Source organism: Chiroxiphia lanceolata, chromosome Z (genome assembly GCF_009829145.1).
Source record: "Chiroxiphia lanceolata isolate bChiLan1 chromosome Z, bChiLan1.pri, whole genome shotgun sequence".
In the NCBI taxonomy this organism is placed as follows: Eukaryota; Metazoa; Chordata; class Aves; order Passeriformes; family Pipridae; genus Chiroxiphia; species Chiroxiphia lanceolata.
This window is the reverse complement of record NC_045671.1, coordinates 2,590,243-2,607,596: the sequence shown is the minus strand read 5'-3', so window position 1 is coordinate 2,607,596 and position 17,354 is coordinate 2,590,243. Positions and strand designations below refer to the sequence as shown.

The window sequence follows — 17,354 nt, the reverse complement described above, 5'->3', positions numbered from 1 at the left end:
TTTGGACAAGGGACTGGAGGGACAGGACAAGAGGGAATGGCTTCCCACTGCCAAAGGGCAGAGTTAGATGGGATATTGGGAAGGAATTGTTGGCTGGGAGGGTGGTGAGGCCCTGGCACAGGTTGCCCAGAGAAGCTGTGGCTGCCTCATCCCTGGAAGTGTCCAAGGCCAGGTTGGATGGGGCTTGGATCAACCTGGTCTAGTGGAAGGTGACCCTGCCCATGGCAGGGGGGGTGGAACTGGATGGGCTTTAAGGTCCCTTCCAACCCAAACCATTCTGGGATTCTGTGAACCATACTGTGTATAACTGGAAGCAATGGGTTGTTCAGGTAATACTGTGAAGAGCAGGGATGGGTGAGCCATTTGTTTAAATTATTCTTACTGTTCTGTTCTTGTGCAGGGTGCTGTATTGCTGAACACCACATATAGTTCACCCACTCTTCCAGACCCCGTGCTCAATGCTTTAACACCAGGAGGACCTTTCTGCTCTGCAATGAAGATGGAGGCAGTGGGAAAAGCTGAAGAACTTGCTGATTCAGAAGTTCCACCAAAGGCTTCTGAAAAGCAAGAGACTGCTCCTGATGAAGACGGACCTATAGAGCTCGAGACACAAACCGAGAAGGACAGCATGCCCACTCCAGCAGACTCTGCAGTGCTCTCTTCCATGCCTTGCTTGCTGATGGAACTGAGGCGAGACTCCTCGGAGTCCCAGCTGGCATCCACGGAGAGCGACAAGCCAACGGGCAGTCGAGTTTATGAGAGTGACTCTTCTAATCAGTGCATGCTTTCCCCTTCTTCCAGTGGGCATTTGGCTGACTCAGACACGTTGTCTTCCACAGAAGAGAATGAGCCCTGTCAAGCTGAAGCTGTCGCAGAGGGAGACCCTTCTGCGGCGTCTGGGGCCGCAGCTGGGAGGAAATCCAGGAGATCCAGGTCCGAGAGCGAAACTTCAACCATGGCTGCCAAGAAAAACCGGCAGTCCAGTGATAAGCAGAACGGTCGAGTTACCAAGGCAAAGGGGCACCGAAGCCAAAAGCACAAAGAGAGGATCCGGCTCCTGAGGCAGAAGCGGGAGGCAGCTGCTCGCAAGAAGTACAACCTGCTGCAGGACAGCAGCACCAGCGACAGCGACCTGACCTGTGACTCCAGCACCAGCTCATCCGATGATGACGAAGAGGTTTCAGGGAGCAGCAAGACAATCACCGCAGAGATACCAGGTAGAGGATGTTTTTTAAACTGAACTGTAAAGGCATCTGACATCGTTTCTCAGCTGTCATGCTAAGTTAGATGAGTGACGCTTGAGACAAAAAAAAAAAACAAAAACAAAAAACCCAGGAGAACTGCAGCTCTGTGTAAATTTGAAGACTGCAGTGTGTTAACGAGACATGGGCAAATATTAAAATCTGTTCTGAGGTTTCGGTGCACTTTTACACACCAACAAAGCATAGCAATGGTAAATGGGAGGAAGGACTACCTTTGAATTCTGGAGTTTTCAGATCTTTTCCTTTGTAAGCCTATATGAACTCCTATCAGTGCTGTCAAATCCCATTAGACGGTGATAATCGAATTCTTAAGATAAGTGGCCAGCTTTGCTTTAGTATAAAAAGACCACAGCTTGGCAGTTATGTTAGAAATGGCACAGCAGACCTCTTGCCTGTGTTGCAGCAAGGCTCTGGCCATTATTGCACTTGTTCTGTGCTTTCAGCTCGACATGTCAGTGCATGACAAGCCTCTTAGCCTTATTCTTAAGTTCTTGCAGATTGCAGCTGGTCACCTATTTTAGGGTAATAAACATGATTACACAGGTGCCCAAATTACAGTCCCACCTGAATTTTCAATATCCTAGACAGAGCTGCTACTGTTTTCCTATGTCCTAAGGTTCAGTAATTTCTACACTTTTCACTTTCTGACACATATGGGAGGTAGCAAATTGTAGGGGCCTTCTTGTAATTTTGTTAGCAAAAGAAATTTGAATTCTTCAAGGTTTTTGTTTGCTGAGTCTTTGTTATTTTATTACCTCAAGTGCCGTGGACAGGATTTTGTGTGAATTATTCTTGCAGCGTATTATAACACAGAACCATCATCCTATGGCAATCTTCATATGGCAATCAGAAATAAAATCAGAAATAAAAATAAACCTTTTGGTTTGCCAATTTTTACTGGGTTACATGCCTTTTTGCCTCTTATGCTAGAAGGTGTTTTTATGGGTTTTTTTTGAGAAAAATCTTACAAAGGGCAAGAACGTTTAAAGGAAAACTGCAATATTAAGTTGCTGAACTAAAGTTTGCTGGATTAATTATTTAAAATATTTGCAGCAGATTTTACAAATTACTGTTTTAACTGAGTTGATTATGGTGGATGATGCTGTTCCCATGAAAACTGGCGTTTTTCCCACACCTGCTAGGAAGCAGGTTGCACGAAGGAAGTAAATGTTTATTTTTAGAAAGTCTGGGAAAGGCATAATCTCCTCCTATAATTACTGTGTAGTAAACTTTTAATAGAGATCTAAAATTATTTTTACCAATTTAGTAGTTAGGCTTTCTAGCTTCTACCTTTTTATTCATTATATTTACACTTTGGGGAATTAAAGCCCGATTTTTAAAGCCTGTTGAAGAAGACTGTTTCATTGAGTTTTGGGACTGGTTCCTCCCCACCTCTCAAAAAAACCCAAAACTCACAGAATAAATCCCTCTGGTCATATGCTTTTTTTTAAGTCATAAAAGTACCTTGTGAACCAGAAGGCACCACATGGTATTTTCAGGTTCTCTTGGATTTCTGACTGCCTTTGCAGAGACCTGAAACCATTCCAGGGCACTTCGAGTGTCTCACTGGGCTCTTGGTCTTAACCATGAGATGGTTGTGGTGAAACGATCACATTGCAAGGACGAACTTAATTTAGTGGTGATGACAGCAAAGCCCAGTTTAACCTGCAGTACGAGGTGTTGCAGTGCACAAACCATCCCGAGGAACACTAACATTTGTTCTTACTCCATAGCATGTGTCATCTGCTTGATGCTAAGTTCCATTTAAGACATTGAAACCCTTGAGCTGCCCTTTTGGTGCCATCTGGTGCGACGTGAACCTGCCACGTTGAGGTTCTCCTTTAAATAGGAACGGCTCTGGTTTGTGGGGAACAGTTCACAAGTGCAGGAGAAAAATATTCTCTGTAGAGATAAGGACAAAGCCTGGCCAAAAAAATGCATTCTGTGCTGCTTGTGGTTTGAGGAAATGTTGTGGTCATGACAGATGCAGTGGAACTGCGAGTCGGAGTCGAACTCCCAGAGCTCCGTCCCAGCGGTGGGTTCATGTGCCATCTGTGATCCCCCCTCCTGGAGCTGGCAAAGTACTGCAGTCCTTCTTGTGACTAGAAAGCCATTTTAGTGCACTTAGCATAACACTGTGAATATCCTCAAAATTAAGGGAACAAATGTGTAGGTAGAAGATAACGCAGGGTATTAAAAGCATGACTGGAAATTCAGGCCATGAGTGTCCTGTGCACACAGTCAAAAGCTGAGAGGTTTAACTCCAGTGTCAGGACGTGAAGAAACTTTTGCCTTTCCTTTTAAAAGAAGTCTGTACACATTGATGCAGAAGAGTTTTCCAGGTAGCCTATGTTCCCCTTAGTCTGCCTGTATTTGGACAGTTCAGCTGCAGTGTTGGTTACTGACTCAACACTACTTACAGTCGGGGCTCATTTTCAACCATCTGTTGTCTGAAAAATAGCTTTGCCAACAGAAATGCTCTAAAATTTTTAGTGACAATTAATGTGGCCTTCATGACAGAGGTTACATGTCTCTTAAATTATCGACACAGGGTGTGGGTACAGCACTCAGTTTGCTTGTGAGTGGTCTGAAAATTAAACTGCCACATTTGAGAATACAGTACTCCTTCATGGTGTGTCACTAAACCTCTTCCATTTAAGTTGTGCAGTTATCTTTTTTTGAACTATCTGTACCACTGGCTCTGAAATAGGTTTGGCTAAATTTGTAAGGTAAGGAAAATGTTCAGTGAAAATAATGCCATGAAGTTGCTAGGAGAGCAGTTGTGCTGCAGAGAGTCAGTTCTCTCTGCTGAACTCAAGTGTACTGCGGATTAAAATAGCGGCAGGCTTGGTTTTCTCCTCAGGAAAGATTGAAGAGTTGAGATATTGCTGGTGGTACTTCAATACAAGCATTGTGAGCTGCACAGGAGATAAGCACAATGTAAGTTGTGTTATTCTGAATGCATCCTGTGGTGTTATTTTACACCTGAAAATACAGGTTCAGTCTAAACTTCATGTGTGCTCATGAGAATTGTTTCCCTGACCTGAGCAGTCGTAAACTTGGGCTCTTTATTTCAGGGAATGCCATGATCTTTGGGTTATTGCAGATGAGAAGCAATTTTTTACCTTTTAGTGACTGAGCCTCTCTGTTGGCATTTAGGATTTTACCATTCTTAAACACCATATAAACATAGCATAAAAGTCCCGGAATAGGTTCTGCTGGACTTGCTGCTGCTGGAAGTTACTCCTTTAAACAGTCTCACTTTTGATGCTGCAAATTGACTCTGAATGCAATTGGCATGAGAGCAAGTCTGGGAATAAATATTTATTTCTCTGTAAACACTTCTTTCTTGGAAAAAGGAAGGGGTCTTTAAAAACACGAAAACATTGACATTTCACTACCATTGTGCTTTCTGCAACTCGGAAAAATCCTAATTGAAGTCGTGAGTGACTCATGTTTCAGGCTTTCAGAAAAATCTATTAAAAAGTTTGAGTGTTGATGTTGGAAAAGTCTCACCTCACTTTGTAAAAAAAAAAAAAATAAAAAGGAGAAGAGTTTTTTGATAAGCAGAAACCCAAAGAGGGGGGGCACAGTGTGTCCACGTTCCTTCCTCCCAATAATTGTGCACAGACCCTCGAAGAAGCATCTTGCAAAGGATGAATTTGGTGCAAGCTACTCAGAATGACAATTATATTTAACAGATAGGAAAAAAAATAGTCTGTCGAAAGTGGTTTGCAGTAAGATGTTAATTTGGAAATCTGTAGCATAAATGACACAGGGGAATCAACCATTCCTAATTAGAATGAAGGGGAAGCATGTCTTAAATTTTTACATTGTCAGACTTCCTAAATTAAATAACTTTGGATTTGGTTAATACTTAGTACTTAATAGATCTCATAAAGATACAGTGTTGGGGCATTTCTTAGGTGCTATTTTGCAGGAGCTGGTGTCTTGAAAATAGGATACGAATCTTGAATTCTGACCCCTTTGTGACTGCAAATTTCTTCACTGCAAACTTGGCATAACTGAAAAAAACTATTACACAGGTTTAAGTTTCTAGACAGAGGAGGGACTAGTTAAATAAATGCTAGCATTTTTAATATATAAAATTACTTTTTTGGCTTAATTTTTTTTTTAACCCCGAAATAAAGAAAAGATTGAATAAGGCTTGTTATAATAACTGCAAGGGAAGCATTTGAAACATTGATGCTGCTGTAAATTGTAGATGCATTATGACTGATGCCTTTTAAAAATAGTATTGCAGGGTTATATATATTTTAATACATAGTTTCTTCAGTTCACAAAACAGTTTTGTCAACTTTATCATTCTAGTTCATTCTTAACTTTAAAAACTTAGGTAAATTGTCTCATGTATCACCATCAATAGTTTTTACTTAAATAGTAATAAATTAAATATAAATTAATAAATTAAAATTTAACATTACCTATTAATAAGCCTATGGAAATCAGACTGTCATTTAGTTCCTTGATTTTAGGATAAGATCCCTGACTAGTGACAAATAAACTGCATTATATTGGATGTTCAATGCTAGGAGTAATTGAACAGGAGAAATATTTTTTTCAGGGATGAAAAAGATATTGAATACACAAAAGTAACCAACCCATCTTTTAGAAATAAGTTAGCATATTACATAATTATTTGTAGTTAAAATGCAGTAGGAGGGATGTGAATTACTTGCTATGAAGTAATTATTTTTGAGCAGAGGACCTGAATGCTGAATTTCCAGCCTGTCTGATAGGTAAACAGATGGGGGAGAAAGACTTAAAAATTAGGGGGTTTTGTAGCTGCTCAGAAATAAGAAAATAATCCTGGTCTTTCTTTAGCTGTTACTGAAGGACCTGTGTATACCTCATTTAAACAGCTCCTGAAAAGAATGTGGTGTTTAAGTAATACTGTAATTTCATGTACGCAGTGAAATCCCAATAAAGATTTAGTGCCTTATGTTTTTATTAGTAAATATTTGCTTAGGCTGTGCAATAATTTGTCTCATTCTTAGGATATTTTCTATTACTCTTAAGCTAGAGGATGCCGCAAGTTTCACATTTACATATTAAATTGTCGGGTTTTGTAGCTGCTTTGTGTAGCTTAATGTGGTGCTTGTCTTGTTTTGGAATTACCTGAGGTAACGTTTGTGTGTTTGGGTGGCATGCACATATTGTTTATGATTCCTCAAACAGGTACAGAGCTTTGTTTTCTTGAAGGTTTATGGCTTCCTAGATAATTCCTGAGTGGACTCTTAAGCTTAGAAATACAGATACCAAAAAGATGCCTTTTGTTACTGATATGAAGAGTGAGGTAATGAGGATGGCCCTTTTGCTGCTAAACTTCTTTCTCATAATCCCAAAGCTAGTAATTTCCCACATCTTTTTGATGGATAGCAGCACGGAGAACAATTCCGTTGCAAACATTCCCTGTTTTCTAGGAATGCCAGTGGAGGGCGTGGTCCTAGTTGGAGTGAGGCTGGTCACTGCTGTTGTGTGGATTGTCCTTGTGATGGAGCTGTGTCCATCACACTGGGCAGAGGCTGCTCTCACCTCCTGTGTTAGCACAGCTCTCACAAATTATCCCATATTTGTGTTGTGTGTTCTCCTCATCCGCATTCACTGTGTTTTCCAAAACTGGACCAAGAGCTTTGGGCTTGGCTGCTTCAGGTGCTGCAGCCACTATATCAGCCTTTATCCCTGTTATCTCGTGTACAGTTTTGTCTGTGTTTAACAGCCCGTTATAAAAGGATTCAAGTGTGTAAGTAAAATGCACGTAATTATTCAAGGTTTATCAGTTGAACAGTAGCACTTTGGATCACAGCTTGACAGGACTGAACATGTATAATGGTTTTTTGCACCCTCACTTGAATTCAAAACAGAAATTGCAAGGGAGTTGGAGTAATTTGGTTTATCTCTTGAAAAAAACCAGACTTTTTTGACAGAATTGCCTGAGACTTCTAGAATAACAATAATTTTGAAGCCAAAATTTCTATTATAACCTCAGTGAGTATAAAATGTTACCTTTCTTTGACAGTATAACTGTTGCTTAATATTTGTCAATTCCTCTCATGTTGTCATATCCCAGGGACAGAATTAGAAAAGTTGTTTTCCTGAGTTAACATGCCTTAATAAACAATATTTTGTTCTTACTTAACGATGACTTATCAAATGGCCTCAATGTCTTTAAAGCTGGCTTCAGTCGTGCTGGGGGATCTGGAGGAGCGACCAGGGAAATTCCAGGATTGCTTGACAGGGGCACCGTGTGGGATAGGAACTGCATAGGCAATGTCCTGGAAGAGGCCATGAACTGCTTTGCCGAGATGCAGAGGCAGACAGAGGAGAAATTCCGCATGTGGATAGAAAAGCTAACCCGTCTTGACACGGACGAAGAGAGCAAGCAGCAACTGGAGCCCAGGGAACCCAAAATTCAACTAGTTGGCCAAAGAATCCCCCCTACCACGCAGTCAGGGGCTTTCATACAGATGCCTGATAGCCAAGTACTTCCTCAGCAGTCGTTTAATTCTTACGTGGGCTATCAGAATGTCGATGCTACTCTCGAGTTTCCAGCGACTTTTAATAACAATTTTCCACCTATCTTTCCAGAGAATGGGAATATTGCAGAGCCTGATCTGAATCAATCATAAACTTAAGGGGGGGGAGGAGGGGAAAAGAAAATCAAATCTTTGCAATCTTGATGTTATTTTTGGACTATGCTGAAAAATGAGGTTTGCTTTTCTCTTTGTATATGTTTGTTTTGTTTTCTCTTCTGGGTTTTACTGCCATGGTATCGTTTGGTTATTTCTAATTTATAGAGAATATATGTAGTTTAAAAAAAAAAAATCACAGCATACCCACATGCATGTGCCAGCACAAACATATAAACACCTTTAAAGGTGTTGGGGAGGGGAACCACCCTAAGCTTTCATCATCAAACTCGGGAAAATATAACTTAGAATCCTTGTTTAGATACCCCAAAAGCAGTAGAGCTATGTTTGCTACAATAGGAGCATTCAGGGTATTCATCCAGATGCCCTTTTTTGCATGTTAAAACATTTATATAAGGAAATAAGTTTTATATTTAAGGAGGTAAAGTACCTTAGAGACCCAGACTAGATACAGACCCATGACATTTCCTTAACTCCGCTTACTCACAAGTTTTACAGCTTGAACACATCACACATTAGCTTTTTCTTCTTCCTTTTTAGGCAGAAGCAGTAAATAAGCTTACCTTAAGTATTTAGAGAGAGATATATATATAACTGTGCACAATGGATTTTTACTTTTTTTTTTGTCTCCCATTTAGTAGTTCATTTTCTGTCCAGATTTTTTTTTTTTTAATCAATGTCACTGCAGTGTTGCACATGGCATGCTTATGGATGCAGCTGTCTTAAACTGTATGCACAAATAGGCACATGTATATATATATTTATATATATGTGTGTGTGTGTGTGTGTGTGTGTGTGTTTGGTTTGGGTGAAAGTCATCTCCACTAATTCCAGGTGTCCAGTTTGCTGTTCCCTGGGTCTCCTTCTGAGTCAGTGGGAAGAGATAAGCCCCCGCTGAGGATGTCTCCCAGCAGTGTCTTTCTCTTCCATTAGTTGTCCAAACCTCCCTTATCAGCGGTTTATACGAGATAACTTCTGGCTGAATTGAGATGGGATGAGTCACACCCAACCTGTGCACACAAAGCACTGCTGCTTCCCTCCTGTATTTACGGACGAACCACATCCTTCATGCTGGAATAAAAATAGTCCTGTCTGCCCCAAGATAAGCACCAGTCAGGGGATGGATTGGTTCTTGGCACAGGAATTTGAAGGGAGGCTTGACAGCCAGATAAGTAAACACCATGGTGGTCTGAAGGGCTGCTGGTCTGGGTCAGACTGAACCACGCTTGAATGCCACTGAAATCATTATTTACTCGTGATGGGGAATGCCAGAGCATTAGTTTCATTTAAATAATACAAGAATTTGCTGTTGTGTGGATTTTTAATTTTTTTTATAATACTAATAGTTATCCTGAATAGACAGGCTTGAAACTGTGATGTTTAAAGTAGGATTATTTTAAAGTGTATATTAGAAGTCTCTACTTAATTCTTACTTACTATTGTTATGGGGATTTTTTTGGTCACCTCTGTGTTAAGGCCTTTCTTCATGGGAAGTAACTTCTCTGTAGCTACCAAAAAATGTATATTTATCATCAGGTAGAACTTGATAAAACTTTTAAATGCAAATGCAAATCAAAATTCTTACAGTGGAAATTGAAGGTGTGCACAGACATAGTTTAGGTAAAGAGAACACTGTAGGTCTCCTTTAGCTGTGTTACTTTGCTTTTTAAACCACAGTCACTTTTTTACTAGTTATTTTAGTGTAATTTGTTTTCTTCCTGTTGGAAGTAACCACAGTATCTGCTGTAGATCTGGCTTTTTTTTTTTTCCCCCCTCCCTGAAATCAGTGGGAGTTTTTCCATCAATTTATGTGGCAGTTTGGATCAAACCTGTAACAGGAACTCAAGAAATGCTTTTTGTTATCAGCATGATACTCACACTGGTGTTTTAACATTATTGTTGCCATAGACTTTTTTTTTTTTTAAGGTATGTGATGCCTTCATTAAAAAAAAATTAGGTTAGAGAGCTGTGTTATTTTCAGAGTAGCTGTTTGAAAGACTATGCAGGAGATAATTTTTAAGTACTGGGGTAAAGTTCTTTTCAGATCACCTTCATGCATAATTTTTATACAAAGATTTTGATATGAACTTGTTAGAAAACTCTCTCGTCTGAAATTGTGTGCATTTCAGGTAAAAGTTAAATGAGTTATTCTGTGTTTGATTGCAATTTGATCAACTTGTCCTCATCTGTTTAAAATACAAGATCCTTCAGGGAAGAGTATTTGCTGATATAAAAAAAATCACCAAAATGGATCCTTCTGGTGTTCATAGATTTGATACCTATATATATATATATATTTAAATACCTTTATGATGACAGTAAGAGCAGCATATTTTAAAGCATGACAACTTTATAAATCTTCCCCTGCATGCAGAAGCAGCTTTTTGCAGTGACTGGTTTCTTTTAATGCGTATGTCTGTAAGCATGCCCTTAACCTCTTTTTGTAAAATAATATATAGAGAACAATTAGGTATTTCAGAACAAATTGTGTAAAGAGTTCAGCTGAACTTATTTATCTCTCAGACTGAAACACCTTTACATGTGGATCTCATAAATGGATTATAACTTTTATAACTTCATTAGGGATGTAGCCAGTGAAATTTCTGCCAATCTTTAATATGTTAGTCAGGTAGTCTTTAAAAAAAAAATAAATCAGTGTATTAATAGATAAAAATATGGATTTGTTTACTGCAGGCAACAAGTGAAAAACCTTTTATTTTTATCCATCACTGTTAGTTGTTATTTTCAATGCAAGCAGCTGTGAACATGAGAAAACAAGCAGAGGATGACAGAAGTTGAGCATACAGACCTTGAAGCTGTACTCTTTCTAGGATAAAATTATCTCAAGGCACCCAGAAGACTGAGAGAATAATTTATATAAGGTATAATTTTAACTTAGTTTCCCCACAAATGCTACCTAGTGTTAAAAACACCTGTGGTTGTAAGTGGTAAATATTCTTTGGTCACTCTTTCCACTTTGGCTCAAAACTGGAGCTGAATCTTCAGCTTTGTCATAAATCATCTCCTTTGAAATGAAGAGTGTTTATTGATCCACACAGCTGGATATCTGCTCCACCAGCTGGGTTTCCATGTGAGGAATTATGTTTGGCCTGAAACTGAGAGGGGAACCCCTCCTTTCTGCTGTTCAGGTGTAGTATAACCTACCTGATGAAGGACTTGGCAGCCTGTGCCATTAAACAGGAGCATCTCTCTTCTACCTTTGTGTTCTGAATCTGAGAGATTCAGAAACCAACCTTCAGATTCCGATACTAGTGATGAGTCTCTGTTTTAAGTGTGTGTGGCAGCCTTTGGCATCTCTTTGAGAAAACAGATTCCCAATATAGAGTTTCAGATTTTTTTTTTTTTTTCCCCTCCTGGGAATATTTCTACTATATTACACGGCTGCTGTTAAATTTGTCGTGATTTCCATTACAAGCTCTTATTTCCAAAGGGCTTTGACTAGAAACTTTCAGGGAGTTAAAATTTCTTCAGCTGAAATTTTGACAAAGGTTTTAATCTTACCCATTCCGTGTTTCATGAGAGCTATCTGACTTATTTAAGACTATTTTAGGATTATCAGAAGGAAACTCTTCTACTTTCCCAGAGTTGCATTTTGAATGTATGTTTATGTTCACGTCTCATCAAATCACTTCAAAACCACCACATTTGACAAGTAGAGGAAAAATCAAGTAGGAGTTTTGCACAGATGTGGAGACCACTGATGATAATTTAGAGTTTCCCTAATTGCCCTGGGTTTTATACTTCAGAATGGTGTAAAGAAACATTCTAGTTCCTTTAAGGAATTTTACTTATGGTTTGAAAAAGTCACATGCATCGAGTCAGATCAGCTGCTGTAGATGGTGTAGACTGGTGTAATTCCAGGGATGATGGTGCCAGTTTAAACCTAATTGGCCTGTTCACAGAATCCCAGAATGGTTTGGGTTGGAAAGGACCTTAAAGCTCATCCAGTCCAACCCCCTTGCCATGGGCAGGAACACCTTCCACTCTCCCAGGTTGCTCCAAGCCCTATCCAGCCTGGGCTTGGACACTTCTAGGGATGGGGCAGCCACAGCTTCTTTGGTCCAAGCTCCTATATTGTCATTGTAAACAATTGAATTACATGTTTTCAATGTGGGGGCTGTTTCAGCATGGGAGAAGTGGAATACCTGTATGACCCCAGAGCTGGAATTTAGCAGCAGGTAAAGGAAGTAAGTCTTAATATAAATGCTCAGTTGAAATTCTACTAAATGTTGAACTGACACTGCAGTAAATAAAAATTTAAAGAGTTTCTTCCTAGAATTGGGTTGGAGGCCAATTTTAGGAGGCCTTAGATGTCCAGGGGCTTCAGTGTGCAGTGGTTTTGCAGCCTTGGCTGCAAGTTCTTCCACAGGTAGTTCGTGCTGCTTCCCTGCCCTCCAGTGGGGTTTGGTATGGAAGGTCTTTAGGAGCTTCCACCCTTCACACACTGATTTCTCTGAGGATTTTGGGTTTTGCTTCAGATAAAACATCTGAGTGGTCAGGTTTTATTTAGAAAAAAAATAGCATACAACATAAACCAAATTCAAGTTAAGGCAGTGAAACTTTTTTCATTTTTTTCTATTGCAAAAATAACTGAGCAGGGAGAAACAAAAAGACAATGTAAAGCCTTCAGTGTCATTTTTAACAGTATTAGGACAAAATAATTCAGGCAGAAATACACATCTCTATTTTTTTAAGTTCAGTGTCTTTTAGTGTTTGTGCAGAATTGTTAGGTGTTTTTATCTGAGCTGCTAGAGTTGAGACTGGAAAACTAATCTTAACTTCAATAAAACAGGATTACATTTGACAGTTATGTTACAAATTGAAACATTTATTATCACTGGTTTCTCTTATTAATATATTTTATCTCTTCCTGTATCCACATACTGTAAAACTCTTTTTAAAATAATATTTCAAGGGCATTAAGAAATTAAATCCTAACCCCATTGATACTAGTAGAAGTTTTCTGCTGGTTTTAGTGGTTTTAATTTCACCTCATTAAAAATTGAATTTGCTCTGCAGTTTTTGGCCAGAGAATCCTTCAGTTGACCTTAAGGGGAGTCTGTGCCTGATGAGGGTTGTAATTCAGGCCAGTTGAGCAGATGTTTTTAAAAGTAATCAGGGTCTGCAGCGTGGCTGCTGCAGTTACACATGGAGGCGTTGGGACAAACGAGCTGCCTGATGTGTGCTGTAGAAGCCAAAACATTTGGGCTGATTGACAGAGATGGACAGTTACCTTGCAAAAACATGGAGCTGGAAAACGGTTCTTTCTCGGAAATTTTACTGTTCCCATGGTGTTGGATCAGCAAAACGAAGGCACATGGAAAACAGGCTTGTTAAGTGAGGAGGGGTTCCAAGCGCAGGCTGATGGAGCAGGGGATTATTCTGGACCACCAAAAGTCCTTCCAAGGGAAGATGCAGTTTGTCCTTGCAAAAATGTGATGTTTTTCTGGAGGGGATGTGTGTTCGCTGCCTTTTCCTAATGTAAGCTGTGTTTACACAGGGAGTTATTTATTTTTTTTTTTTTACCTGTCATGGCTGTGTAAGGGTGGGATGGTTTCCAAAACCCTCCTGAGACGGTTTTGCAAGTGAAACTGGGGAATTGATCTGGCTAATATATCTGTTATCATAATTAATGCATTGTTAGGCAGCATCACAGAAAATAAATCCTATATGGGGATATAAAGTGGATGCCACTTCCCAGTGTTTTGAATCCACAGCCATATTCCATGTGCCTTTGCTTAACGCACAATGAAAAATTCTTTATTATCTTTATTTATAATTTGGTAAAAAGAATCTGAGATATTTTCCATCTAGTCATCAAAAAGCCTGAAAGAATGAATGTTGTTCAGCAAGGCTTGAATTTTTGAGATCTCTTTTCACGTGATACATTAAAAACTGCGCAGTCTGAGAACAGATAATAATTTGATCGTGTTGTTTTGATTTTATTTTATTACCATGGTTAAAAAAAACCTAAACACAAAAGCTTTACTGTATGAAATGAAGGAAAATGTGAGGAAAGTGGATTCACTGATAAAGTTCACTTTATAATTTTAGAGAGAATGTTGTTACACTACTATTGATTTTATTGTATTTACAATGTATTATTTGCTTAACCTTGTAAATTTAGAAATGTAACTACTGTAACCTGGAATAAATGAATAAATAAATATAAATAGCAATGAAGTGGTTCATGTTGTTAAACAACATAAAAAAGCAGAGATGATCTGCCCCCATCCCCCTCTGTGAATTGTTGTTGGGTTGAGCTAGTTTGTGCCATTTGAACTTCACATACTTTTGAAATGGCAGCTCTGGGTCATGTTTTAATTAATACCAGGTTTCTATTGCTTATCTAAAACAAAAAAAACCCTGTCACTTATAGTCTTGTGTATCAATACTTTCTGTTTGGATCAGTTACTGATGTGTCTACTACGGTAAAGCTATTTTGACAAATCTTTTAGGTTTTGGCACACAAAATATGATTATTTCTATTACAGTGATGATCAGCTGATCTTAAAATTTATAAGGGTATTAAAGTCCACTCTGTGTTTTGTGTAATCTTGCAGTAAATGGTGTTATCTCCTAAATTTAAGCACCAGTTGTAAATGAGGGCATTCTTAGGTATTTTATTATCTTAAAATGTCTCAGTGTTCTCATTTGTTATGTAGAAATAAACGCAATTTAGAGTACTGAGACTGAGACCATCAGTGCCCACAGCAAAGTTGTTGAGGTGAGGCTTGCAATTACCTCTTGTGTAGCCTTTTTAGCAGTTGCGCATTTAGGAAAAGCATTCCTAAGCACTAATTTTATACTCCCCCAAAAAATCCACCGCTTAAAAGTAGCTCAGTAATTGGAGGGGAGTGTTGTTTTCAGCAAAGCCCAGCTCCTCTGCCTGTTATCCTTGAGCAAGCTGCAGATCTCTGCCTGCCTCAGTTTCCCCTGTGGGTGGATGGAGGTTAATAACCACCTTGGAGCTCTTCCAAGTCCACTAATGGAAAGCTTTTTGTAAGAACAAGGTGCTGTAATTATTGCTGCTGTTATAACTGTACCTGTTCTGTGTGTCTTAAAGCTTGGGGTGATACTCACACCTAAATATGGCTCCGTGTCTTTCCCTTGCAAGAGTCACTGATGACTCCAGAGGGCAATTCAGACCACAGAAATTAGGCTTTTAATTTCAAAACTATTTTAACCGGGATAGTCCTCTGGAGATTTCAGTCTTTTTCCACTACTTGCAGAGGAAACATAGCAAAGTTTAAATCCTTGGCAGAAGTTCATCTTGCCAAACTTGAGCTCTGTAAAAGTGAGGTGTCTTGGGTAAGGCGGTGCCTAAGTTCTTTCTGTTTGCTGGGGAAGCAGAGGAGATGGAGATGCTCCAGGCTGCAATTTCCAGGATGGGATTACCTGGCTGAACTTCTTCTCTCTGGCTACGGCGGGGGGGAGTTTAGGTGATGAGCTCAGCACTGCATGACTAAGTAAGAAAGCTAAAGAGAAATAATGGCTTATAATCACAGAATGGTTTGGGTTGGAAGGGACCTTACAGCTCATCTTGTTCCAACCCCCCTGCCATGGGCAGGGTCACCTTCCACTAGACCAGCTTGCTCCAAACCCTGTCCAGCCTGGCCTGGGACACTCCCAGGGATGGGGCAGCCACAGCTTCTCTGGGCAACCTGTGCCAGGCCCTCACCACACTCACAGGAAAGAATTTCTTCCCAATATCCCATCTAAGCCTGCCCTTTGGCAGTGGGAAGCCATTCCCCCTTGGCCTGTCCCTCCAGCCCCTTGTCCCAAGTCCCTCTCCACCTCTCCTGGAGCCTCTTTAGGCACTGGAAGGGGCTCTTAAGTCTTCCTGGAGCCTTCTCTTCTCCAGGTGAACCCCCTCAGCTCTCCCAGCCTGCCTCCATAAATTTCAAGGACTAAATTCCTCATTCAGGTTCTGCCAGCTAATACCTTGTGTTTCCTGTGCAGCTGATGCTAAGGCTGAAACTTCATGGCTGATTCCTCCCTTTTTGCTTGTGCTGCCATTGCAATGAAGTAAAGGGTGAACAGGAGTGTGGATCTTACAAGGTTGTTTAGATTGCTGAGTGCTGAGATGTGGCTCTGTGAAAAGCGTGGGAGCAGGTAGCAGATGAGAAATTATTGAATTTTCTCTGTTGCAAGCTTAAAATGAAAGCTGATATGTGTAGACATGGATTTTTGTGCATGTGAATTCTGATTCAGTTGTTCTGAGCAGAATTAGTTTTGATGAGCTGTGTAAATTGAGGGAGAATTGGACACTTGGAAATGCTGTCCCCATGATGACCTCTCCCTCTGAATTCTTTAAAAATAAAGAAAAAGAGCAGACTTTCCCTCCCCCTGTTAGCATTAAATGTCAACAGCTGTATATTGCTGCTGGTGCTTATTAACTTTCAGCCTTGCCTTTTTCAAGCATTTATTGCTTTAGAAATGAATTAATGCTTGTCACCAGGGAAATGTATGTCTTCCAGCTATCTTGGGTTCTCAAAAGATGCAATTTTTCTTAAGTAGATTGTTTAAATTACTGACCAGGGAACCTCCTAATTGTTCTACATTAAGTTTTGATTCTGGCATGGTTTGTCTTGATGTCTGTTTTTTAATCTGTTGAAATCCTGTTACAGTCAGTAATTATTTGGAGTGTCTCTTTTGTAAAGAAAAGATGATGAATTACACCATTGGTTGTAGTTAATCCTTTTACTTTTTCAACCTGAAAGCATTTTTTCACTTTATTTCCTAGCTGAAGTCAGTTGTCCTTATTTTTTGCTACCACACATTCACTTTGCATCACATCACTGGAGGATCACCTAGTTGGTTAGGCAAGTATTATTTATTTCCACATTTAGCCACTCCTGTCCCATCCATGTAGCACTCAAAAAAGAAACAGGCTTTTGGGAACAGAGGAGGTTTAGAAGATATATTTTTTTATATGCTTTCACTGCAACTTTCATCTGGTCGTAGTTGTCTGCAACTTATTTTACTGGGTTTTTTTTTGTTTGTTTGTTTTTTTGTTTAAACACATGTAAGCATTTATAGCTTATTTCTTCTTTTATAAATGTTGGGAATCCCAGGATTTGTTGCAGCATCATGGCCATTGTCTTGGCTTTGCAGGTAATTTACTAGTGATAGATATGGATAAACCTAGGGTCGAGTGCCTTTCATTTCCAAATCTCATCCTGAAAGGCAAGGCTGAGAAAAGCAAAAAGTAGATCTCTGCTGTGACTGCTTCGTAAATAGGCAGCTTGTTTGGTTTTTTTTCCCCACAGATTGTTAAACTGGTGGCTATTATGCTGACAAATATAATTGCAGTATGTAAATCATATTGAAAATATTTTTGTCTGTTTGATGTATACTGAATTTAAGCTAAGTTATAAGGTGTGCTGTTTGGAAGTGT

General features: G+C 39.5%; 1 protein-coding gene across 4 annotated transcripts in view; it reads left to right on the top strand.

Moving 5' to 3' along the window:
- CZH18orf25 (chromosome Z C18orf25 homolog) overlaps positions 1-17,354 on the top strand; it is a 46,563-nt gene that overhangs the window by 15,496 nt on the left and 13,713 nt on the right. For 3 of the 4 annotated variants that reach the window (XM_032675515.1, XM_032675516.1, XM_032675519.1), the window contains one exon: positions 401-1,217. In XM_032675515.1, coding sequence (XP_032531406.1) covers positions 494-1,217 — 724 coding nt within the window. In that variant the 5' untranslated portion in view covers positions 401-493. Of the gene's footprint in view, positions 1-400; positions 1,218-7,457; positions 10,586-17,354 lie in introns of those variants that run through there. The other variant, XM_032675517.1, reaches the window with a different exon arrangement.